Source organism: Podarcis tiliguerta, assembly GCF_965153285.1.
Source record: "Podarcis tiliguerta genome assembly, chromosome: 7".
In the NCBI taxonomy this organism is placed as follows: Eukaryota; Metazoa; Chordata; class Lepidosauria; order Squamata; family Lacertidae; genus Podarcis; species Podarcis tiliguerta.
In genome coordinates this window covers 6,499,777-6,527,495 of record NC_139540.1, presented here as the reverse complement: position 1 = coordinate 6,527,495, position 27,719 = coordinate 6,499,777, and the positions used below count along the sequence as shown (strand labels likewise).

General features: G+C 40.4%; 1 protein-coding gene and 1 long non-coding RNA gene across 32 annotated transcripts in view; one reads left to right on the top strand and one right to left on the bottom strand.

The window, feature by feature from the left end:
* The window catches only part of PTK2 (protein tyrosine kinase 2), a gene marked incomplete at its 3' end in the record, with an annotated part of 189,825 nt that overhangs the window by 118,056 nt on the left and 44,050 nt on the right, over positions 1-27,719 (bottom strand). For 7 of the 31 annotated variants that reach the window (XM_083450446.1, XM_083450449.1, XM_083450470.1 and 4 more), the window contains exon 1: positions 14,102-14,374. The exons of 21 other annotated variants lie outside the window; for them this stretch is intronic. In XM_083450446.1, the coding sequence (XP_083306572.1) occupies positions 14,102-14,204 (103 nt within the window). In that variant the 5' untranslated portion in view covers positions 14,205-14,374. Of the gene's footprint in view, positions 1-14,101; positions 14,590-27,719 lie in introns of those variants that run through there. 3 more of the 31 variants (XM_083450452.1, XM_083450455.1, XM_083450444.1) reach the window with 3 other exon arrangements.
* On the top strand, positions 25,246-27,535 carry LOC310682252. The gene is made up of 3 exons (XR_014513813.1): positions 25,246-25,415; positions 26,373-26,589; positions 26,701-27,535. It is a non-coding gene; the product is annotated as an uncharacterized lncRNA (long non-coding RNA).

Below are 27,719 nucleotides of genomic sequence, written 5' to 3'. Positions count from 1 at the left end.
CACGTGTCGCTTTTCGCCGCTTCTGCGCATGCGCGTGACGTCATTTTGAGCGTCTGCACATGCGCGAGCTGCGAAACCCAGAAGTAATGCGCTCCGGGTTGCTGCGGAGTGCAACTCAAACGAGCTCAACATGATGCATATTCAACCCAGGGTATGACTGTATATTAGGTTTAATTTGAGACAAACAAACATTCATCTCCTCATCAACACAAAGAAAACTCCCTTTTCTGATCTTTCATATTTGTCAGAGCTGAAAATCCCTGTGAATGTTACGACATGAAAAACTGTAGAAGAACTGCAATTCTGGGTCACAACTAGGATTGTCCTCAATATCACTTCATTCTTTTGCTCTCATTTTGAAAAGATATCTATCCATAATCTGCAAATAAAAATTATATTTATATTATACTATACTATACTATACTGCACTGAAATGTTTAAATGCTTCTTTGATTGTCCTTGAATCTTCCCACCTGCCAGACTTGCCATCCCTCCTGCCATACCAGTGTGGTGCACCACATCCTTTGAGAACCACTTAAAGGTAATAAGAGAGTGTAAGAGAGAAAGTTCTCCTTGAAGTATGTAAACCCCAAGCCTTTCTATTTGTCTCCTTTTCTGCTTCATCATCCTTCAACATCTAAACAAGTGGACTTGTGCTATCAATACTGGAAAATAACATCTGGGAAGCAACAATTTCAATAGTCCTCCTCACACATTATTCACCTAGATGGCATTCACGTGTATGAGAAGAAAGGATTAATGGTTGAATTAATTTAAATCACTAAAAGGGAAAAATAGAAGGCTGACCTTTTTAAAATAACATTCCCAGTTTCATAATTTATTTATCTCTTGCAGATACTGCGAGTTAGTAGAATATATGACTAGCTAAAGAGAAACTTTACATGTTTCTAGGAACATCAACCAAAACCTCTGGTCATACAGTCAACATGCCTTTCACACTACATAATTTATAATTGCTTAGAAGCAGAGAAGCATTGTGGAATTCAATATTTTGCTCTGGCTATCTTTATACATATGCGTTTTTTTCTTTACAAGACAGAAATGGTTTTCAGGAATTTCATAATAGCTTTTGCCATAAAAGAGAATGTCAAATCATACATAAATGAAGAACATGTAATTCGTACACAAAGTTATCTAGCCCTGGGGTAGCCAATGTGAGTGCCTTCCAGATGTTCAAGACGACAACACACATCCTAACCAATGATCAGGGATGATGGAAGTTGAAGCCCATGGTGGAAATTGAGGGCACCATGTTGCCTATCCCTGATCTAACCAATGATTAAAATACTGTATAATTCAACCACACAAGCTTCACTTACAATATTGTTCTTATCCAATAATTAAGATGGGGTGGCTGACCATCAGATAGGACTAAAAAGCAGTAAATCCTAAAACAATTCAAAGATGCAATTCAAAAACAATTCAAAGGAAGAACAAGAGAGTTCTGAATATATAGGCTTTCATGTTCCCTTGTTGGCATGGCTACCTCTACAATTGTTCCCATGTTAGTCTGAAACCATTAAGTAGCATGGCAGCAAGTGCAAAGGCAGTCCATAGGGTTATATTTTTCCATACATGATTTTTGAACAGCATTTATTTTACACAGTTCCCATTAATTTCTGTGGGTATTTTTGAGTCCTTTATGGATTGCACTTTATGTTAGTATAATGGGTCTCTATCACCAAATCTGAGAAAAACAGCCTCTCATAAAGATGAATTTACAGTTCCTGAGTGGGCACATGGCATTAACTTTTAGTTTGGACAAAACTGTCGCTTAGGTCTCAGAAGAACTGTAGCCTATAATTTGGAGGACAAGGAATGAGAAACTTTGTTGTTGTTTTAAGGACAGCAGATGCTCACAAAACCTATTTTACACGCCATTGATAAGTTTAAACAACTATTGGGGATGTCCTTAGACAGGAGCTTTAATTGAGTAACAACTGGAGAATATTGTGCAAATAAAATGTAGGTTGGTCGTAATGCTATTTGATAAACTCAGATGGGTCTCTGATGGCCTTGAGATTTATTTCAAAATGTGTAATCCATTTATATAAGTAGCTACCTCTAGAGTTTACCAAATGCTGTGTAAACCAAGACGGAACTGAAAGGATTTTGCCCATTATGCTTTCTGCCATTAATCTCCAGTTTTAATATAACAATTCTATTCGTTTGTTCTGTCAACTAGTTATTATTTTAGGCCCAAGAAGAAAAATATACAAAGCAGTTAAGAAATCTATTTTTTATAAGTTCACAGGTACTTAAAACAACTTGCTCTACACCAGATTTATTGAAATCTTTTCCATTCTGCCTGACACATTTCTAAACCAAGCACTCAATGTAGTGAATATTCAAAGAATAATACATCAATAATTAAATAATTAAAAACAAAAAAACACAGAAACAGCATGCAAATAGTTAACACCTGAATAAGCTTAAAATACCAAGGGGTTTTTTTTGGGGGGGGGGGGGACTTCAATATCTGCCTCAAGGTTTTCATGAGTTTTAACAGAAGCTAAGGTGGTGCTCAGACGCTAAAGTGTCTAATTCAGCCCCTACCAAAGATACCAAACTATCCTTGAGAAAGGTCAAATGGACAATAGCGACACCTAGGGCCATCCAGCTTTCTCTAAATACTCCCAGACAACAAGCAAAGAAGTCTGGACATGCAAAAACTTTATCTTATATTTATCCTGAAGATCTGTGCCTGAAAACTGAAGTTAGGTCAATAACTTCTGAACAATAACAAATATTTTTAAGTATTCTATTATAACACTAAGAGTCAATATTTTCAACCCTAGAAGCAAGCATTGCAATAGTACAGCTGTTCCAAGTGTGGTGACCTCCCTAAGGTGTTGAACTCCAAATCCCATCAGCCCCAGCCACCAAGACCAATGATCAGGGCTGATGAGTGTTGTAATCTATGAAGTTGGTGGCAACGGCCACAGTCCCTTGCCGTTCCCGCAACACTGGGCTGTCAAGCTGAATGATTCACTGACAAGTCTAAGCTATTGGTTACTCACTTCACTTTAAAACAGGGATAGGGAACTTGGAGGACCTCCAGTTTTGGTTTGACTCCAAATCCCATCAGTCCTAGCCAGCATACCCAATGGTCAGGGACAAAGGGAACTATTATCCAGAAACTACTGTACTGGGAAAGCAAAAGGTTCCCCATCACTGCCACTGAGGTTTACTGGTTGCACAGCAATAAAAACAGCTCAAGGTAAAGAAAAACTTACATATTTTCTGTTGCTACTTCTGTAGATGTAATTGTTGAAATATTCCATAGCTTAACACCTATTAAGTGAAAATTGGGTTGCCTTTTGTATTAACCCAAGAGCACTGGTGATTGGACTTTATGATGGGTGCAAGCAACAAACTGAAGGAAAAAATATCAGCAAGTGTGCTGATATTTTACAGTCCTGACCATCATTCCTCTGTATTTCTATCAATCTTGTACTCTTATGAAATCCTGTCCATATTGTACCTGGAAGCAACTCACTTGCTTTCATCCAGTGCCAACTACTCTGCACAGGGGTTTGCCCACAAGCAGTCTTTGCTTAGGACCCGAAATTGATGTCCAAACTATGTGGATTGATAGGCAGGGGATAGTTCATAGATTGCCCTGCCTTCCAGAGATGAACAAATTTAATGGCCTTTGAAAAAGTCCCTTTCAACCAAATGATTCTATAAAGCTGAAGACAAATGAGGCACACAGACTAAATGCAAGTAGGCACAATACTAAGAGATAAAGATAGATTGTTTCCCACTATAACAACAAGACTTCGACAAATGGAAGAAATTAGATGAGCAGACGGAGGCAAATGTAACTCTGTGAAAACCGCTTATTCTGATCACATTAATCCCACCAATACAAGCAGCACATCCCATCCAGCTGGCTTCATGGATTCTGTTCATTAGAAAAGATTACATGAAAAAGTGCACTTTTGCTTTTTAAAGACATTAGTTGTCTAAACATTAGAACAGAAACTGAGTTGCATGAACAGAGTGGGGAAACCCACACAACTGAATATAAAAGAAACTGAGCAATTTTTGCAATTTTTATATTGTAATTCTACAGTTTTGTTACATCACTGTCTTACATTCATCACAAGTTAAAATGAACAGTCATGATTTCAAATACCATAATGCTTTTAAACCTAACATTATTTTAAAACATTCTCTATTTTTGTCTGCCACCTAATCAGGCTAATCTTATTCCACTTGCAAAATATCTCTTGCTATCTATCTTAAGACTGTTATAAAGCTGTAGGCCTTCCATGTCACACTATTTTTCTTCCATCTGTTCCCCTCTCATTTTGCTAGGAATCTAGCTGGCCTCACAAAGCTTTCTGCTTGCTTTTTTAACATATTCGTTGGTCATTCTCCTCCATAATAGCTAGGTTTTTTTTGGCCTTCCCCCATTTCCCAAATTCGTACAATTTCTTGAAGCACTTCATCCTTTTTCTGCTTTACTGGGGGGCTGTGATCATCAGTATTAGTTTACAGGAATTTTGTACTAATCTTCCAACAACAAATGTAGAATCATAGAATCATAGAATCATAGAGTTGGAAGAGACCACAAGGGTCATCGAGTCCAACCCCCTGCCAAGCAGGAAACACCATCAGAGCACTCCTGACATATGGTTGTCAAGCCTCTGCTTAAAGACCTCCAAAGAAGGAGACTCCACCACACTCCTTGGCAGCAAATTCCACTGTCGAACAGCTCTTACTGTCAGGAAGTTCTTCCTAATGTTTAGGTGGAATCTTCTTTCTTGTAGTTTGCATCCATTGCTCCGTGTCCGCTTCTCTGGAGCAGCAGAAAACAACCTTTCTCCCTCCTCCATGTGACATCCTTTTATATATTTGAACATGGCTATCATATCACCCCTTAACCTCCTCTTCTCCAGGCTAAACATGCCCAGCTCCCTTAGCCGTTCCTCATAAGGCATCGTTTCCAGGCCTTTGACCATTTTGGTTGCCCTCCTCTGGACACGTTCCAGTTTGTCAGTGTCCTTCTTGAACTGTGGTGCCCAGAACTGGACACAGTACTCCAGGTGAGGTCTGACCAGAGCAGAATACAGTGGCACTATTACTTCCCTTGATCTAGATGCTATACTCCTATTGATGCAGCCCAGAATTGCATTGGCTTTTTTAGCTGCCGCGTCACACTGTTGGCTCATGTCAAGTTTGTGGTCAACCAAGACTCCTAGATCCTTTTCACATGTACTGCTCTCAAGCCAGGTGTCACCCATCTTGTATTTGTGCCTCTCATTTTTTTTGCCCAAGTGCAATACTTTACATTTCTCCCTGTTAAAATTCATCTTGTTTGTTTTGGCCCAGTTCTCTAATCTGTCAAGGTCGTTTTGAAGTGTGATCCTGTCCTCTGGGGTGTTAGCCACCCCTCCCAGTTTGGTGTCATCTGCAAATTTGATCAGGATGCCCTTGAGTCCATCATCCAAGTCGTTGATAAAGATGTTGAATAAGACCGGGCCCAAGACAGAACCCTGTGGCACCCCACTAGTCACTCTTCTCCAGGATGAAGAGGAACCATTGATGAGCACCCTTTGGGTCCGGTCAGTCAGCCAGTTACAAATCCACTGAGTGGTAGCATAGTCAAGACCGCATTTTACCAGCTTCTTTACAAGAATATCATGGGGCACCTTGTCAAATGCCTTGCTGAAATCAAGGTAGGCTACATCCACTGCGTTCCCTTCATCTACCAGGCTTGTAATTCTGTCATAAAACGAGATCAGGTTAGTCTGACATGACTTATTTTTCAGAAATCCATGCTGACTATTGGTGATCACAGCATTCCTTTCTAGGTGCTCACAGACTGTTTGCTTAATGATCTGCTCCAGAATCTTCCCTGGTATTGATGTCAGACTGACTGGGCGGTAATTATTTGGGTCCTCTCTTTTCCCCTTTTTGAAAATAGGGACAACATTTGCCCTCCTCCAGTCTGCCGGGACTTCGCCTGTTCTCCAAGAATTCTCAAAGATGACTGTCAGTGGTTCTGAGATCACATCTGCCAGTTCTTTTAATACTCTTGGATGCAGTTCATCTGGCCCTGGAGACTTGAATACATCTAAACTAGCCAAGTGTTCTTGTACTATCTCCTTAGTTATTCTGGGCTGTGTTTCCTCTGCTGAATCATTTCCTCCAAATTCTTCAGGTCGGGCATTGTTTTCTTTATCGGAGAAGACTGAGACAAAGAAGGCATTTAGGAGTTCAGCCCTTTCTGTGTCCCCTGTTTGCATTTCTCCATCTTCTCCTCTGAGTGACCCCACTGTTTCTTTGTTCCTCCTTTTGCTACGAACATACCCATAAAAGCCTTTTTTGTTGCTTTTAACCTCTCTAGCAAGCCTGAGTTCATTCTGTGCCTTAGCTTTTCTGACTTTGTGTCTACATGTGCTGGCTATTTGTTTGAATTCCTCTTTGGTGGTTTCCCCCCTTTTCCATTTTTTGTACACATCCTTTTTTAATCTTAACTCAGTTAGAAGTTCTTTAGATAGCCACCCTGGCTTCTTTAGGCACCTTCCATGTTTCCGTCTCATTGGTATTGCCTGAAGTTGTGCTTTTACTATCTCCCTCTTAACAAACTCCCAGCCATCATGAACTCCCTTTCCTTTTAGTATTACTGTCCATGGGATCTCACCCAGCACTTCCCTAAGTTTTATGAAGTCGGCTTTCTTAAAGTCAAGAAATTGAGTCCAATGTATTGGTTCATGGCAAAAAAGAAGTTCATGATAGCCTTTATTCTTCCAAGCTTCCCCTGCTGAGCTTCCGCTGTATTAAAATACAGAATATTACTTTCCTAGCTTATCTTGCTTAGATACTGAACAGCTTGTTATAGACTCTACTTTTCAGCCTCAGTGTTTAAACTTGCACGGCTGCCTTTTTCACTCGTCCAAGGTATGTGCATGTGTGCAAGCCCATTCCTGTTTCCAGTGATTGATATTCCCTAGTCCTGCACCTCTACTCTGCCCATTGCTTCATTCAAATGCACATGCAAATCCAATAAGTTTTCCCATTTATTCTGAGGAACTAGAGCTCAATTCCTTTAAAAGCAAGCTCTTCCTAAACCATGGGGGTTCTCCCAAAAGACGGGGGACCCTGTCCATTTAAATGCTCAGCATCTACACATATAAGACATCCACTACTATTATAATTCCAAACCAATGAGTGGCTCTTGTTCCACATTAGGAACTTGGCAGTTAATTGTTAATATTGATAGGTATTCCAAATAATGTTCAATTATCAAATGTTTGCTTGCTCAAAAACTTAGTGTGACAGCAGCTCAGGCAGAATGGCACCCATGCAGTTTCTCACTGGCCCCTTGAATACAGCCTAACACGGTGAAGCATGTTCAGCCCCTGAACATGAAAATATACAAATCTTTTAAATATGCTTAAGAAATCCTGGCCAGAGCTGATGAAAGCTATAGTCCAAAATATCAGGATAGCACCAGAAAACCAGAGAAGGGTGGCACGAAAGTGCAGCCCCCAGCAAAGACTTCATACCAGTGAAAATTCATTAATGGTGCTAGGGAGGTTGGTTATGGCACAGGTCAACTTTTCTGAAATCCAACTGTTGATCGACCCCTTGAATACATAAATAGATCAGGAGTGAATTATGGGGCTGTCACTCCAGGATAATGATTGTGTAAATTAGAGCATCAGAACCACATTAAAGCATTTACTTATTTTAATGGAAGCGGCAGGTGCCAAAATAACAGTGGGAAGAATGATGCACTTAGTCTACAATATTCTTATTTTGAAAGAATGTATTACCTTCAAATCTGAGAACTAAATGATTGTTCATTACAAAAATAATACATATTTTGACTAGTATTGGTTAATTTTTACTGCTACATTCTCTGCAACAGCTTTTGCCGTCATGTTTTCCAATTTAATCTTGAGCTATGAAGATAAAACATTGAATGACCGTAAATTATTTATTTTAGTTGGTTCGTATCATCACAAACCAGCCTGGCATCACATTAAAAATTCCCCCAAGGGAGCTTTACCTATCCAAGTAGTCAAAAAGAGCTCACCCTGGCTTCCAAAAGCAATGCAGAAAGTAGTTTATTGGAAAGGTAAACCCCTACTCATTAAATCCCTCCTAAATCTATTCAGATTTGACTGAAATATTTCCATTATAAAGTAATTCCACAAGCATTCTATACATAACGGTGGTTTGTATGTAGAAGTCTGTTCATTTATTCCAGACATGAAAAGGCCAACAGAGAAAGAAAGCTTTAGATGCTGCTCAGATTATGTATGAAAACACTTTTTCTTGGGTTTTCAGATATGCAAGCATGTAATGCAATAAAACACTACACTCACAAACATCTCAAAAGACTTTCAGGTCATCTCTTACGTGGGATCATCTCTTCAGGATGATTTCTATAGCACTTTTCAAAAGTAGATTACAATAGTTCTCTCTTATCCCTGGAATAGCTGTATAAGTGATTCCATTTTACATAAGTGAAAAGTGAGATTTTAAAGAAGCTAGCATGCTGAGAGACACTTGACAACTTCATCGCTTATCAAGTATTTGAACCTGCGTCTTTCACAGGTCCAAGTCCGTTATAACCACCATCAGGAACTAATATAAGGCACTCTACTCTGAACACAATAAGTAAATCAGAAAGATTTCTTGATTCCAGAGCAGCTCTCAACAGAAAAAGGCTGTTTCAGTGTGAAGTTGCATGAGGCTATACTGATGTGAAAAAGTTGAATTTGGCAACACTGTCGTAGTTATTTTGTACAGAAAAGGAAGGATTGCTTAGCCGATTATAGAAACAATGTACCAGCCACATAAGCCCCAGAGTACTAATTACAATCAGGTTACTGAGAAGATAGTAGCTTTTCCGTTTTTTAAAGCAAGAGAGAAAGTGAGAAGAATTGTACAGAGTCCCTGAATTCACACAGGGTTCTTTTGCACAGGGTTCTTTTCAAGAAGGAGAAATGCCACTGTCAACATGAAGAAGATAAAGATAAGCAGATTTTCAAACAATGTTTCCTAGGCAGTAGCTGACACACATAACTGTATGGTCTGTGGCACGTAGTGACAGGAGATGGTTAATAGCATACTTAATTTTACAACAGTTAAGAATGTTATTATTCAAATTTGTTATTGTTTTACTACCTTGCTTCCATATGCAGCTATTTAACCATCTTTATTATCGGAGCTGGCCAGATCCAGTTTTGTTCCCTAAGGTTAAACCCACAAGCACTGCATGCATATTTATCAGATAAAGACTAGTCGCTATTCAATTGCAAATAAGAAACTCTCACTGCATGTTCTCTCTGGGGAACACTGAAAACAGACTATTTGAGAAATGATTACTTCACACACACACACACACACACACACACACACGACCTTTAAAATAGTTATTTGTCTCCTGTGTTGATATGTGCTTGGCAGGATGCTCAATGAAATATATTTATTTGCTGAAGTATATTCTTGTCTAAGTTAGTTTATGCCATAATAAACCAGTAAGGGATTATTTGCAGGTTTTACTCCAAGCTAGTCGTTTCTAGCTATGGTTTTCCCAGTAGTGATGTATGGAAGTGAGAGCTGGACCATAAAGAAGGCCGATTGCCAAAGAATGGATGCTTTTGAATTATGGTGCTGGAGGAGACTCTTGAGAGTGCCATGGACTGCAAGAAGATCCAACTGATCCATTCTGAAGGAAATCAGCCCTGAGTGCAGACTGGAAGGACAGATCCTGAAGCTGAGACTCCAATACTTTGGCCACCTCATGAGAAGAGAAGACTTCCTGGGAAAGACCCTGATGTTGAGAAAGACAAAGGACACAAGGAGAAGGGGACGGCAGAGAATGAGATGGTTGGACAGTGTTCTCAAAGCTACCAGCATGAGTTTGACCAAACTGCGGGAGGCAGTGGAAGACAGGAGTGCCTGGCTTGCTCTGGTCCATGGGGTCACAAAGAGTAGGACACGACTAAACAACAACAGTCGTTTCTTACCCACATCCAAATCCAACTCCCATCAGACACAGCCAGCATGGCCAATGGCCAGGAATGATGTGAGTTGCAGTCCAGAAGCATCCATCTACAAGGCATTTCTTTGGCCACCACTGCTCTGTAAGTTACCAGAAATTTTAAAATATCCCTTCATCAATACACCTCTATTGTAAAGTTAGGAAAGATTTAGAAAAGGGAAACAAAAATTATCTAGGGTCTGAGCCGTTCCCCTATGCAGAAAGGTTATAGCATTTGGTGCTTTTTAGTTTGAAAAAGAGGCAGGAAACATGCTAGAAATGGTTTGGAGAAAGTGTTTCAGGGCAGGTTCTCCCCCCCCCCCAATAACACACAATTCACAGTAACTTAATGAAACTACATGCTTCAATGAAACTACACGCTTCAGGACAGCCCAAAGGAAACACTTCTTCACACAATGTACAGTTAAACAGTGGAATTTACTCCCACAAGATGCAGTAATGGCCACAATCTTGGGACAGCTTTAAAAGGCATTTGGACAAATTCATGAAGCATAAGGCTAGGAATGGATGCTAGTCATAATGACTAATACCATAAGGGAACGTAAGTGGGTAAGCGCTCTTGCCCTCATGTTGCTGGTGGACTTTCCAAAGGCATCTGTTTGGTTAATGGGGAAACACAATGATGGAGTAGAGGAGCCTTTGATCTGATCCTGTTCTTATGTTCACTTGTCCACTTGTTTGGATGGAAGGGAAGTGAGAGGCAGAATGACTGCCTAAGAAAAAAAGAACGAAGACCATGAACTCTGACATGTTACTAACACATGTGAATCCAACCTTAACCATTCAAAGGCCAAGGACACATTTCTCCTTTCAAAGGTGGGGAACTGGAGTCTAGCCATAGGAACAAGGCAGCAAGGATGACCCTGAGGAAATATATGCAAGCAAGGAGGTACACTGCACCAGTTCTTGTGAAGAGGAATTGGGAAACAAACAGCTGTAGGCCAGAAGATCACCCTCTAATACATCAGCTGAACTCCCCCAGTTCTAGTACCACCCTTCCAAACCTCCATTTACATGTCTCCAAACACTTGCCATGCTCTCCATGAGAAGTGTGCAATTGCCCACTGGTGGGAGAAATAAGCAACAGACCTTCTTCCTACTTTGAAGCAGAGAAGTGACTCAGGCTCATCCTGGATTAATTCCCACCCTCTCCCCGGGTCAAAGGTGCAGAGGAAAGCTCTGAGCCCCGTTACCCAGCAATTGCTGAAACTTTCACTCTCCTTGCCCAGTCTTTTCTGCTTGTGAGACAACTGGGGATAGGAAACCTTTTCAACCGCTGCTCAATGTTAGAGCTCAGAGCCCCAGCACTGTGCACTGCCTAAAGCCTGCAATTTTCACCACCTATCTTTCCCTCAGGTAACAGAAGGGGGAGGGGGTTCAAACTGAATCTGGAATGCTTCTTATCTACCTTCCCCTCCAGTAAGTTTAGGGGGAATTCTTGGCTGTTGGGCAAAAGTGCTTGCCTCCAGCCAACTGGAAACAAGCTGGTGGCCATAAATTTTTGTTTGACTAGCAATAGCAATCAAAAAATGTAGATCCCTGCCCAACATATTGTAGAGAGGTAAAAATTGCCCAATAAATACTTCCATGCACACTGAAGTAGAAAATCTAATTTTCTTCTTACTTATAAGACGTCAGCAGGTGTACGGAGTCATAAGGTATGTCTAGATCCAAAAACATGGATAGTAAGGAGTAACTGGATGTCAGCTGAACAGTGTATCAATTAAAGGGTGGGCAAGACACATGGAGAGTTCAAACGGAGAGCTTGTATGTGTGTATGTCATCCCGTCCCCCTCCCCAAGACATACATTGTCCAGCAACAGCTGGACAGAATGGCTTGAAGTTAACCATGTCCACGGCTTCAATTATAAAGTTGAGTAACAGTTATAAAGTTACTCTGAAATGAGATCACAATGATAGTAAAGAATAGGACTACTTATGTGTATTCTTCTCAACTTAAACTGTGTCTAGGTTCATCAATACACTCTGGCTTCAGGGTATCTGATTTCTATAACTTGCAAAGTGCCTGTGAGAGTTATGTAACTCTAAGTATCCTATGGCTTCCTGGATATTATCCCTGAAGTATCCAGTACTGATAAAATTTAGGAGGTTTGATATTAAACTAGACATCACAGACATGAAGAGCAGCATCTTTACCCTTGAGTTTTATTCAACAGATGAAGAATATAAAAGCAGCTAAGGGACTAACTCCTCTGTAATCTAACTGAATAGCCCTACATTCTAATGTAAGTCTGACACAAGGTTCCAAGTTTATCCTTTATGTGAAGCTATTTTTAAAAAATCTCATCAAAAATACATGTAGCATTAATTTTATATAAGCGAACAGCATTCAGTGCATTTGTGATTTCAAAATTGAAAGTTGCCATTGCCTTATTTAACTTAGCAAATATGCCCTTCATAAAACAGGAAATATTGAGTTGGGATCCAAAAGTAACAGAAATGCTTCACTTTACATTTACAGCTCACCAAGATGAAGGTGCACATAGCCGGAGAATTCTAAAGAAAATTCCAAGGAAATGCATTGCACATATCCAGAGGAAACTATTCAAGAATTCTGGACTTATATTTCACTGGGAAGAAGGTTTCACAACTAGTTTGGAGATAACTAAGACGCTGCCATATATACTGTCCAATCAGTGGTTCATCTAACCCAACATGGCACCCTCCACCTGTCGTTGGGCTCCGAACTCTCATAAACACTGACTATGCTGGCTGAGGCTGATGGGAATCCCCAACAACCAGAGGAGGATGGCTAGCCCTGATATAATAAAACAATCTGCTACCCATGAGAGCAAGTGTGGTATAGGACTCAGGAGGCCTGGATTCAAATCTCTCATAACAATCATTCTTCACAACACCCTTGTGAGATAAAGGGGAGGTTGGAAAGGAGAATATATGCAACTCCTTTGAGGAAAAAGAGGGTAAGTAAGACACATTGACTGGCAATGGAAAACCAAGTTCTCAGATAGCTGTCTCTCAGATCTGCTATCCAAGAATCTTGGACAGGAGATGTCAGAGGTTAAAACCAGACTCCGTGCTCCACCATAAGCTATGGCACAGCTGACAACTCATAATGTGACAGCAGATTAAAAACCTTCCTTCACAGAGTAGCGGTCACGAACTGCCTCCGGTCATGTAATGAACTGAGCATTGCAATACTCCAGCTACCCTTTGGAAGGGAGCAGGGTAATGGTTGGCTCATAGCCCAGCTGGATACTATAGGTGACCTGTTCAGGTGAATCACTACCACCATAAAGAAAGAGGTCATCTTGCACTACTTTTCATTACAAAATTAAACCTTTATGTGGGGGAAGGGCTATTTTGTCCTTTATAATTTTACCTTAAAATGTACAGTACAGGCAACCGGACCTTACATGACAGTGCACTAAAGGGCAAGGGTGCAAATAATGCTGCCGCCTTTAAAACCCACTAAAAATACACCCAGTAGGGAGAGTTCTATACTTGGAACTGGTTTATTGCTCAACCTGAATTTCAAGTCAGATCCTGTCTGATTGTGCCAGCTATAAAGCACTTCCCTGTCACGTTTACCACAGCTTTTAAAAAGGTAACCAATGCAGTAGTTCTGCATAAAAATTCTATCCTGTTCACACTCATCAAATTTCCACCCTGTTTTGGCCACTGAAATTAGTCATAATTTGCAGAATCTATCCTGAAAAATAATGAATAACATTTGATAAAAGATTTAAATAATAATTTTAAAAAATGCAGGCAACTGAGGTAGATGAATTCTCCATTTCAAACAGATCATCAAAACTGAAAAGTACTGACTATTCAAAACCAATAATGCTTAGACCATTTGTTTCCCTGCCTTTAGAGGGTAAAATGTTTATGGTTGTCAGGTAAAACACCACAGCTGACTGCTTCCACATCAAAATTACATGGCCAGAATACAGCCACTGTGTTTTCAATTTCATGCCAGTCCTTCTCTCCCAACCAACTTATTTCCCCCCTTTATTTTGATGCATGAATCAAAAGTCAGAAAATATATAATATTTAAGTTTGGTGTACCTTTAGCCCAGCATATTGGGAATGGACTACAGCCGCTTTTCTCCATATAGATGACACCTGCTTGTTTCGGGGCCTGTTGCCCTGCCAATTCCAAGAACAACATACACACAATCGTATAGAGATCACGCCAGGCTCCAGCATACAATGTTCCAATTCAGGTCTCCAGTAGTATTTGCTCCCGCAGGGGGGCTGGGAAGCCAGCCGCTTGAGCGTAGTCACAAGCAGGAAAAATCAACTACTAACCCTCCTTACATTTAGCGTCTTTCAGGTTTGGCTGCAAAGGTAGAAGCAAGAAAAGACCCACCTCCACACCACCCCATTCCTTAGTGCTGCTCGAGTAATATATTCCGACAGCGTGAAGAATGCATTTCAGTTTCGGAGTCTTCGCATGCCTCAACAATTTAAAGCACAGATCATCCTTTTCCCTGGACAAGCTACCAAACAGAATGCAACCAGCCAGCAATGTGACTGTGTGCGTCTGTATTCCTAGATTCATTCAGGAGAGGCGGAGGAGGAAGGGAGGGAGAGGGGAGGGAGGGGAGGCGATTAGCAACAACCTTATTAATATGCTAATCTCACCCTTCTGTTCAGTTCAGCCAGCAGACTCCTGTTTACAAAACTGACAGCAGATTCTAAAACTGACTAAGCTGCAAATCAAGCCTGACCCAGGTCATAGCTGTAGATCCGCTCCTGCAACCAGTTTAGCTTTAAATCCATGCCTCTGGCATCGTACCTACCAACACTGACATTTGATTTTAAATAACTATTCTGATGAAACAAGAATAATTGGGGGAGGGGGAGGGGGAGGGAGGGGGTTGCACTAAACAATGAGACGTAACCTCTAATCATCTTTCATTTAAAGACAACCCAATTACAAACTTCATACTTTCTAAGTACTGTAAAGTGTTCTGAAATATTCTCAAAATTTATCTGCAAGAAAGGATTACTAGAAAAATGGAAAAGATACCTCAAAACACACACAGACACGCACACACAATGGAAGAAAAAAGGTGACCCAAATTATACACCAAGTATGGCCATTGTTTAAAACGTCTTGAAGCTAGCATTCAGCAAAGGTCAATACATACGGGTGTTCTGTGCATATTATACTCCAACCACAAAAGGTTAACCGAAAACAGATTCTGTTTCCTTCAGCACACACACAGGCGCACAGAATATCAATGATAAACTGGCTATTTATACATACACACATTGCAGCAAACAACACAGAACGTGGTATATACATTTTGCCTCTTCCACTCACACTGTCACACACATACCAAGAAAGTGTTTTAGCAACTGCTGGATTTAAACAGCTTTGTTTACTAGCCAAATGCATTCTCCCACAATGTGCCTGTTTTATTAATTAATTACTCCTTTAACCCTGAAGAATACTGTTTTGTGTATTGCATATCGGCTTCCATTTAAGTACAAGTAAGAATGACCAACTCCACTGCTAAGCCAATATTGTTGCAAGTCATAGTCAAGCTCATAGCCAGGATAGCAAATATGGCTGCCTGTGTCACTACGTTGGATGTGGTTGCAAACTGTGCTCTGCTTAACTGAAATGGAGATGTCAGGTACAGGCAGCTCCCCCTTGATGCAGGGGTTACATTCCAAGGAACCACACATTTAAGTAAATTTGTATATTGGGAACACCATAGAAAAAGTCTGCAAACACCCTCCAAACCTCCTCAATCAAACTCCAATTCTTCACAGGCCTCAAATGTCAGTGCAAGGGCTCCTGGGATTGCAGTTGCAAAGGTTTGGGGGATTGCTAGATGCTGCTTTTCTGCCATTTTCATACCCTTTGGGCCTGTTTTTGCCCCTTTCCTTGCCACTTCCGGGCTCGCGGCAATGCACACAGCCACAGTCACGCGTGCCTTGAACACATGTAAATGTGCAGTATTCTGTATACTTTAACGGCAATTCTTAACATGCAAAAATCAGAGGTAGTGAGATTGTTTCTGTTGCCCCAGCCTGATTAAACTGAAAGATAGCCATGTTGGACTATTAGGCAAATTCCAACATCCTTATTAGGGCAATACCTTTATTAGGCCAACCAAAATACCACAAAACAGTGTGCTAATCCCCCTTTCCCACTTCTGTTTACCATCCAGCGCCAAGATAGCCAACACTGTCCCATCCAGGAGATAACTGCATGCAAGGCTTGCAATCTATACATGCATTTGTCTTGGAAGACAGTGCTTTGTGTTTGGTAGTTGCTTTTAAATTTTTCAACACAGTTTATAAACAACAAAAACAATTGTCCCATTCATATGTAGTTGGATTCCAAATCCCCTCAGACTCAACCAGTGTGCCAGTAGTCAGAGAGGATGAGAACTGTAGACCAACAACATATGGAGGGCCCCACACTGGCCATACCTGATATAGTCTGGTGAAGACTTCCAGAAAACTCAAAAGCTTGTATGATGTTTTGTGACATGTTGATTGGTCTAATATAAGTATTGCCCTAATACATTCAGTCTTTGCTAACACTCTTATTTGGTAGCTGTTCCAAAATATAGAGTAGCAATACAGTGAGCTATTGAAATAGCTTCTCAGTCACATCTCAGCTAGAAACACCACCCCACCCCCAAATTTAACAATAATGTTATGACATGTGGATGACATACAACTCTACTCCTCTTTTCCACCTACTTGCTCCAGAAGGCTGTTTGAAATGCTGAACTGATGTCTGGAGGTGGGTTGGGGTTGTAACATACTGCACTGGTTGCCAGTGCATTTCTGGGTTTAATTTCAAGGCACTGGTCATGATCTTTAAAGTCCTCGGAAGTTTGGGACGAGGTTACATGAAGGATCATATTCATTATACTAACCTGCCAACACCTAATTTATGATATGTGCCTGAGGTCCTGCTCCCCTGCCTGCCTGTGAGAGCAATCCACAGGGAAGCAAAAGGAGGCATTCTTTGGAACAGACACCAAGTTAACACCTGAAGCAAATACATGGGAAGCTTGCACACACTGTTCTTGGTGCACCTCACTGCTACTAGTTTCACAACAAGAACAGCTGGACATGTCTACAACAAGCTCTGTTCAGCCCTTTTGAAAAGAACTTAGAAAATTGGGTTCCAATACAGTTTAAAATAAAAATTAGAGCACAATTGAACCATTAGTTCTGCCCCACTGCTCAGGCATAATGACCAAAGCTCCTTCAAAGTCTAAAGAGTCCCCACCATAAAACGACATCTCCTTATGCATATAGTCAGGAAAGTAGGATGAACAATGAACAAAAATCCTCTCAGCATCAATTTTCAAGAACAGGACAAGTGCAGCAGTATAGGCACAGTAGTTTCTACTACTGCACAAAATATAAGGCATCTATTAGACAACCAGATGCAAAAGAATGAGAGAACAACATATACCTTGGACAACTTTTGCCAGTCAGAGTAGACAGTACTGGACGAGACTGGCCAGTGACTCAGTCAGTATAAGGCAGTTTCATATATTTACCTATAATATTAGTTAAAAGCTTGTCAGGTAGGGAAAGCTGCACATATTGAAATGTTTTCTTTTACACAATTATGAAACTCTAGAACCAAAATGTGGTGTAATATCCTGGTTTGATTATACCAATTGTGGTTTGAACAAACCAGTGTTTCATCAACTCAGAAGAAATGAAAGACAGTGGTTTGTCTGAAACCACATCCAGAAGCTTTAAAACATCCTCCCCCATATGTGAACAAGAATGGAGAGCGCAAACCTGTAACTCACCCGTGTTCATTCTCATAACACTAAGCCACAGTTGAATGTTATGTCTGACCTGAGTAAGTTACATGCACACAAAGATGCAACTGCCATCTTATGCTTTGCCTTCATACAAGCCAAACATCAAGGTTAGTGTCTCACTTTCTGAACTGAATCTTTCCTTTCACATGTTTTAACTGAGAGCTGTTTTTTATACTCCCCCTTCAGCACAGATTATCAGACCTCTGGAAAGCTAATACCCTTAATTCCAGAAGCACCTCTGAGAAAGAACCATTTCCCCTGCACTCTAGCAGCAAATGATTTCCTGAAGTTCTTTCATACATTCAGGGTAGAATAGGAAGGGGGATGTTGTGGAAGGCTAGATCTCCTCTTCTGAACTTCGCCCTCTCACCTCTCTATGAAGCTCCAAAAGGCCCCTTTTTGACAACCATGAATACTACAGGGGAGACCAAATATCTAGAAAGAAAAGCAGATGGAATCCATATACTAAAAAAAAATAATAATAAATGCAACTGGTAAACAGAATGCTTCTTGCACCTTGAAAATAATTTAATTACAAGGCTCTCCCTATTATATATGTGGTTCACTGAAATATAAAATCTTCAATTAACAGCATTCATTTATGTATGCATAACATTCGTAATGAAGTTCTCTCGGCAGCTTACAATAAATAAGGAATACACAAATGAAACACAAAATAAGACCTAAAAATATTAAAAAGTAAATAAAAACCATTTAAACAAATATTGACCATGACCCACCACAGCATGACATGTACAATTCATTAAGAATGAAGGAAGTGGCTGGAAAGGGTGCTTGACTGGGGTCAAGACAAAGGGGCTCAGACATTTCTTTTAAGGTAAGGGTTTTATCTATACTTTGGCACCAGCTATACTGTCACTGAATAGGGACGCGGGTGGCGCTGTGGGTTAAAGCCTCAGCACCTAGGGCTTGCTGATCGAAAGGTCGGCGGTTCGAATCCCCGCGGCGGGGTGCGCTCCCGTTGTTCGGTCCCAGCGTCTGCCAACCTAGCAGTTCGAAAGCACTCTCGGGTGCAAGTAGATAAATAGGGACCACTTACTAGCGGGAAGGTAAACGGCGTTTCCGTGTGCGGCTCTGGCTCGCCAGAGCAGCGATGTCACGCTGGCCACGTGACCCGGAAGTGTCTCCGGACAGCGCTGGCCCCCGGCCTCTTGAGTGAGATGGGCGCACAACCCTAGAGTCTGTCAAGACTGGCCCGTACGGGCAGGGGTACCTTTACCTTTATACTGTCACTGATAGCAATACAAAATCCCAAAGCTACGGAATAAGTTTCTCCTTAATCAAATGAAGTCAAAGTGTCTCACTTTTTGGTTTATAGAAAAGGTGAAGAAAAAAACTGAACTAAGACACCACATGCTTCCTTAAATAACTTGCATGAAAGATAAATATAGCAGATCTACTCCTCTGAGGCTGCAATCATTTCTTTTTCCTTTATGAGCAGACTTCAGAGAAGCACTGATCAATTTTCCTAATCCAGAGCACCACATGAAGTTATTCATATGGATTCCTGTCTTGCTGCTTCTCCTTCCTTCACTCCATCCAGTTACCCTCCATGTTCCCCAACCCTCCCTAGGTGGCCCTTAGACAAGCGACTATTCTCCAGGCCTCAGTACCTCACTCCCACTGCAAGATGGGGATAATATTAAGCTATGTTACAGAACAGTTGTAAGGATTACCAAAGTTATTTGTGACATGCTCTATCCATTCGACACACACTATATGTTAAGCATCATTACCACGTTCCACCAGTTATTGTATTTTATGGTAAGCAACAATCATTCAATTGATTTAAAATAAAAAAACAAAAGCTTGTGACGTAATATTAATGCCTGCTCAGAAAACTCATACTTATCACTTTGGCATCCCAGGCTTTCCCCCAGAGGAATCGAAGGTGCCACACAGGGTACTCTTGCACTCTATCCTCACAAAATTTATGTGAGGTGGGTTCAAGTTGAATAATACATTATTATTTCACCAAGCTTTTTAATCATTTGTTAATATTTGTTTTGAAGTTTTATTTTGAGTGACTGTAAAAAAATCTGTATTGTATTAAGATACGTGTTTATGGTTCTAAACATCTTAGGGGAGCCTTTCTCAACATTGGGTCCCCAGGTGCTGTTGGACTACAACCCCCCATAATCCCTGGCTAGCAGAACTAGTGATCAAGCATGATAGGAGTTGTAGTTTAACAACATATAGGTACCCAAGGTTGAGAAAGGCTGACTTAGGAGTTCTTCTGAGGGTTGAAAGTTAAGTTGTGCCTGCCGGAGGATATGTATAGAAGCACGTCAGGAAAACACTAACTTAATAATCTGAAGCACTTGTTCTCTGCAAAACTATGAACATGTCCTGTTCAAAAAAGAGGGTTAATGGCAGTAAAGCTGTTCATAATGCAAACACATTTCTGGTCTCTGGAGCTATTGAAGGCCCACCTGGAATAAAATCTCACTTTTGAGTGGGGGGGGTATTACAAAAGTATTGAGGGCCCCTCAATTCATGCTCCAATTCCATGCTCCCACAACCTTGTATTCCAGCGCTAAACCTGACTAAGGTAGGAAGGTTACAGGTCTACTGCTATTCTGATTTGCAACCATCCTGTCTCAAAACAGATTGTGAAACTACAGTCTGAGCAATGCTACAGTTATTCCCTGCATTCCTTGATCTCTCCTCCTTCCTCTGTGAAGGTATCTCTGCCTTCTAAGCCACCATTACTAAAGCACCCTGCAGCTGACCTCTCTCTTGCCATTCTTTACATCACTTCATCGCATTTCCCTCGTATCCACAGTGCTGCCAAAGCTAGCTGATCTTGCAAAAGGCAAGCTTTTACAGCCTCGGCCTCTTACCCACAATTTGCACAAAAAGGTAGTCTCCCATGTTGAGCTTTGCCTTTGGAGCAAAAGGTCATCTTCACTGCCTTCACCCCTTTTAAACCTTTTTCCACAGTCTGAAACCATCCCAAAGTGTCTGAATTTTACACACTTCTAGATTTTGCTACCGAGTTATCCCATACTGATCCTTAAAAAAAAATACAGCAGGAACTCCATTTTACATTTTCAAATGTGATTAAGCCTACCACTGTGTTTCTCCTACTACACCCTGACTGAAAAAGTCCATCATCCTTTCACCACAGTATGCCTATCCATTAATGAAAGATTAATGCTTTAGAAGGAAATGCATAATGACACTTGAAAAGTTAAGCTACTCATGATTTTAACTTGTGGATCACTAGAATGAAGTATTTAACAGTGAATGGTTAAATACTTAATTCACTGTTAAAGTTCAGCACATTTTCAAAACCACAGACATATACTTACTGACTGTGATCCACAAAAGGAATACTGTATTAGGACTGGAGACATGGAAAACAGGTTCTGTGCAATTTCTGCTTGGAGAAGAGAGGAAAAAATAAAAAATGGTACCCAATTTTTATTAAAGACTACATATGAGGCGAATCCCGATAACAACAGAGAGCCTCACCTTCATTTCCTCTCTTTCCGTGATACCAGCACTGTTCAACTGAATCATGGCAAGCAGATTAATCATGTTTGTTCTGTGCAGCACAATGCACAAGTCAAATCCTCACAGGTCACAATCCATGATCCATTCTTAGCACGGGTAAATGACTAAATTACCATGTTCTGTATTTTGGACTTCCAAAGACAAATTGGGTTCTCAAATGAAACTTGAGAAGCGTTTTGCAACTGTTTTAATAGGGGGACCTCATAAACCCTTTAAAAGTGGATGACAACAGCTGGTGTCTCACCAGCTCACAGTTACTGAATATGCCCAGCAGAATTGAGGTAGACAGTAGACAACTGATTACTTTACAGAGCCATTCTGGGTTCTGGCCTCTTGTCAGTAACCAGGCCCCGAGGTAAAATATGTTCACCAAGCAGAATCATTAACAGATGGTATAGCATCCACCCACCGCTCCCTCATTAAATCTCTAAGAGCAGAAATTTGAGGACTCGCAAAACCCATCAGAGCAAAAGCTTCTATAACAGAGCCTTGTGATGGTTGCAGGAAATCAGACAAAAGTATAAATTAAGAGGCTTCCTTTGAAAAGGGCAGAAAACTTTACCTTTTCACCACTATTTCTTTTTTAAAAAAGAATAACATATTCAATCTTATTTATTTTTAATTAAACACAATTAAGATCTGCAGCAGGTGCATCTGGCAGAATCCCTGCACCTAAGTTTATGGTATTATGATCATAAATTCCATTTTCTCCCACAGGAATCTTTTCCCTCAGCTGTTGTGTGAAAATGGCTTAAAATGGAGAATAAAGAGAGGTCAGAAGTGAACTGAATATTCACTGCATCACTGTCGATATGTTGGATTAAAAATCATGTAAACATACCTGTTTTAGTCCATTTACTAGCAGTAGTTCACAAGTTTACTCAGAAGCAAGCCCCAGTGTCTTTAATGAAACCTATTTCTTAGTAAGCGTAAAAGGATAAGAGAACTTTCAAAGGGGAAGAAAAGTTCACGATTTGCTGTTGGATATCACAAATTTAATTCAGATATGAATGTTTTGTCAGATACAGACATTTTAACAGTGTGTACTAATATTTCCACACCTATTCTTGCTGGAACAATAATATAAAACAAACAAAAAGCCAGCAGAGTGCTAGAGAAAAGCTACAGTCTACCGCAACATTTCAGGTTCCCTGCCAAAAATGGTTGACATCCAGAATAACCACAACCCCTTGCGGTTCTCTTATAGGCAATTCTGTGCTAAACAGACACCAAAACAGTCATCTTATTCCACAGGCAGGCATACTCCGTATTCTCCCGCTTGCCGGCAGAAGGAGCCTCTGAAGCAGCCATGGGAAATCCAGGCAACTTCTTGCCTAGTGGCTGCCCTAGCCACACAAAGGTTCACCTGAGCTCAAATGACAACTGTGGTGACTGTCCTGGTCTAGGATGCTGCAATGAATATCATTTAATGAATCTTGCAACGCTTCAAAAAAAAAAAAAAGAGAGCCAAACTGATGGTAACCTTTGCAATTATCACCAGAAGTCATTTTGGATGGTTTTCAAATAGCTGTAACACTTTCCTGGGGCGTGGTGATGCCTTCTTCTTCTTCTTCTTCTTCTTCTTCTTCTTCTTCTTCTTCTTCTTCTTTAAAGCAGCATGTTTTAGGTTGAGCCTCCCTGGGGAGAGCATTCCACAAATGGGAAGCCACTGCAGAAAACGCCCATTCTCACGTTGCTACCCGCCAGACTTCTCATGGAGGGGGCACACAAAGAAGGGCCTCAGATAAGAGCAAGTTTAAAGTCTATACAACTAGATAATGTACATACAATGCATAGAAAACCTTTTTTAAAAAAATAAATACAATTTATGTTCTAAAAAGCAGCAAATTGAATAATAAAATAATGGAAAGTCTAGATTTGTAATGCACATCATAAAACTACCAAAGGTTTGTGTGTTGTTGTTGTTCTTATTATTATTGCTGTTGTTGTTGGTTTTTAAAAGACAGCTACTCCCGTTGCTCGGTCCCTCTCCTGCCAACCTAAGCAGTTCGAAAGCACGTCAAAGTGCAAGTAGATAAATAGGTACCACTCCGGCGGGAAGGAGTTTCCATGCGCTGCTCTGGTTCACCAGAAGCGGCTTAGTCATGCTGGCCACATGACCTGGAAGCTGTACACCGGCTCCCTCGGCCAATAAAGCGAGATGAGCGCCGCAACCCCAGAGTCGGTCACGACTGGACCTAATGGTCAGGGGTCCCTTTACCATTACCCTTTATTAGTATTATGGCTTTCCTGACTGTTGTATCCTGAGTTGTAGTGTCACATCTCAACCATGGTCAGATCTTAGCAGCATTTACAAAGTGTTATCTAGTAGATGGTATTCTTGCCTGTAAACATCAGCAACCAACTAATGCCCCCTAGCATGGTGCCAAAAACCAATAATCAGGATGAAACATAGAACCCTGCCATTAACTGCTTGTTATCAGTGAATATCCCTAAGGCACTTTTCACAAGCACAAGATTGCAAACAGATGTCCATGCAAGTGTTCAGCTTGGCTAGCTCTGTCTAGCAGACAGAAACCTCCCTCAAAATTGGTAAGTTAATTCTCTTTTAAACTAAATGTTGATGTTCTTCCAGAAGATGAAAGCCACATAGAGAAATTACCTTTTTCCTCCTTAAAAAAAAAAAAAAACCCATGAATTAAATGCAGATGACTTTGCATGGTTTATTTCAAAACAGAAGGAAAACAAATGTACAATATTTAGAAGTGCCTAAACACCTAGATGATGTTCAGTAAAAAATAATAATGGACAGAAGTGGATCTGCATGCAGGCCCATAACCTACTCATATGATTTAAAAGGAATGATGGAGATAGCACAAGGAAAAATAGAAATGCCAGTTATAAAAAATACATACTTTCAGGAAATTATCAGATAAATTTTAAAATTTATGACAGGAAAATCAGTGTTCATTACACTTATATTCCAGCTTTTCACCAAGGAGCTCAGTGCAGCATTCTAATGAGTGAGAAGCCCAAGTAAATTGGGTGAGAGGTTTACATCTGAGTAGAGATCTGAAGCTGGGTCTCAACAGTCCTGGTCCAACAGTCTAACGACTATACCTCATCATTCATCAATAAACAAAGAGACAGCCAGCTGAGAGTTGTCAGCAAAATTAAGCATGCAAAGAAAATGTTTGCATCCTTAAGCTCCCTTTACAGTAGCCAATAGTAATGCCCCCCACCCAAAAATATGAAAGAAAAAAAAAGTAGCAGCAGAGATAAGGCCATCATTATTGTGGCCATACTGCAGGGAGACAAGAGGTGTGGCTAAGAGCAAGCTGCTTTATGGCAACCCTGAAATCCATTGTTATTATCCAGCCTTTCAGAAATGTGTTTGTTTTATTTTGTGTGCCTGTGTGTGTGTGTGTGTGAGAGAGAGAGAGAGAGAGAGAGCACGAGCGCACGCACGCTCCCGGTCTGGTAGTGGTGGGTTAATGCAAAAATCAAACACTTTCACCTATACTACTCCAATCATTTCTACAATCCACCCACCTGCTTTTATCTTTTATAAAAATGCAGTGCGACCCTCAAAGGTTATAAACACTATAGTAGAATATAGTACACTGACCCTCACCTGTATAGGAACACTTTCTGTTATGGCTAGCAAAACAAAACTCCGACTGAAAGGCTGCTGTAAAAGTAATTATACTTAAATTGACGCTTCAGAATTCTTCCCACCCCAAATCTAGCACTCAAGTGAACGTACAACACAGAAGCCTTTGCCTCCATAGATTTGCTTTTCAAAAGGCAAAAGATACATGCATCAAATTAAAATTCCAAGTCAACTCTGAATCTGGGCATTGTGTGTCAGTCTACTCTTGTAAGTCTATGGTCATAAGTGCATACTCTGAGGTTGCCAGGCAACCACAGGATATAATACCATAGGTCATCTACTGTTGAGGGAGGGAATCAGGAGAGTAAACTACAACAGGATGAATGGGGGAAACAGAAATTCCACACATATATAATGCTGGTGGCTTAGAGAAAGAGAGCAGTGCAAGGTGCATAAGTTCTATATAACAATTTCTGAACTTGCTAAAGTAGAATTAGATGCTTATTTTCAAGTCTTACCAAAAAAAAACCCATGCAAAGAAAATGCATTTCTCAGGCTTCCAGTCTATCAACTTGTGAACTGATCCCTTTGCATTGAACAGTACAGCACAGCCAGGTAGATTCATTCAGGTTCTCATTGCTAAAATGGCAACAATGCTACACTACATCTGCATCATATCTATTTGACACCTACCTTTTAATTTTACTACTTTTTTAATTTACCAATTAAATTTCATTTCCCAATATTTCATATATCAATGATCCATACAAATATTGAAATACTAGTAGCATTGATATTTATTCAATTGAAATCAGAAACCATAATACTTCAACCTCCCTCTTAATACTGCACAAAACAATTTAATAATGATGGGAAATGGGGAAAATGGGAAAAACACGGAGATGACGAGGGAAGCAAAGTCAACCATGGGATTTAATGAATTTATCTACCATATCTCAAACATCAACCAGATCTACTGAGATAGATGCTCAATTCTTTAATTTAAAAAAGCAATTAAAACATTTATTTATGTACATGCTACGAGATGTCTGGCCTAGAGGACTTTACATACAGATAAAGTGCTGGAGCACAGCCTTCAATCCAGCTCTAAAGTGATAAAAATTTAACAAGTTGCCCTCAGACGCCTCCAGTGATTTGCACTCTCAAATCCTCAAGTCTCATATTCTTGGCCTCAATTAAAAAAGCAAGAGCAAAGTAAGTGGCAAAGACTTGAAAGCTATGATAGAAATTAGAGAAATGTAGGATAACTCCCTTATGTGATGGTTTAACAAACTACCTAATCAAGTAATGCATTCAACAGCACACACTTAATCATCCCCACAAAAAGGTTTAACTATGAAATCAAAGAGGAAAGGAAATGTTCACAATGACCTTTATCTTCCAGCAACGACAAGAACAACAGAATCTATATTTAATCCGATTGTTAGCTGCACACTATGACCATGGAGCACTGGAAAAGTCCACTGCTACAATGCTTCCCCACAGAGTAGAGATGTATTGTAATGGAAATGTTCAGAACAGAAAAGACAGACATACAAAAGAGTCGAAGACGATTCCAGACAGTTACTGCATAGTGCTATCAGGTATATTCTGTTGTTGTTGTTGTTGTATATTCTGTTGTTGTTTTGAAGTGCTGCTTTTTAAATCTTCAATTTGCATTTGATGCCTATTCTGCATACTAAAAACAAAATTCTGTTCCAAGTAGTTGTGAGAGAGGGATAAGCAGAAGTAAAAAAAAGTCACCTGAACAAAAACACAAGATCCCATATTGCAGCACTAAGAGGCAAGAACCTCCTTAAAGATTGTCCTGTAAGCAGCATAAATAGTATGGCAGACAGCTAAAATTGTCATTGCATTCTATTGAGGGGTGTTTAGGGTCACAGTTCCTGAAAAGTCTATGGTTTCATTAGGACTTCAGAGATTGTTAGTAGGTAACAGTGCGTGGTTCAGTAATAATAAAAACAGTGTGTTCTTTATTTTATATAAACACAGGGCGCTCTGTTTGCGGAAGGTCACACTGCCTTTCATGTAGCCTTCTGTATTTCCCACATAAACTCGAAAGTTTTCAGTTCAGCTTTCCAAATACAAAATGCACCTACTAAAGTAATGATGGCTTTCACAGATAGACTGAGGAAACCACCAGTCATTAGTCTAAAAGTCAGAGTCCACTGACAATCTAGTCATTTGTGGTGGTGGCAGTAAATAAATAAATGCATGGATCAGGTTCTTTTGTGTGTGATTTAATAGATGCAAGTCTACTGAAAAATAAATTAGGAAGGTTGGGATGGGATGCCTTAGCTAGCCCTCTATACTCCATACCATCTCCATATTCACCACACTGAATGTCTTACTTTAAAAATAAATACCACAAGGTAGTTTATTCCTACAAGCCTTAACCTAAAATCCTGACTCATCAACACCTCTTCTTATTTTCACCGGGTTGTGGGTGGCGCTGTAGTCTAAACCACTGAGCCTCTTGGGCTTCCTGATCGGAAGGTTGGCGGTTTGAATCTGCGTGACAGGGTGAGCTCCCGTTGCTCTGTCCCAGATTCTGCCAACCTAGCAGTTCTAAAGCACACCAGCGCAAGTAGATAAATAGGTACTGCTGTGGTGGGAAGGTAAATGGCATTTCCATGCACTCTGGCTTCTGTCATGGTGTTCCATTGCGCCAGAAGCAGTGTAGTCATGCTGACCACATAACCTAGAAAGCTGTCTGTGGACAAACACTGGC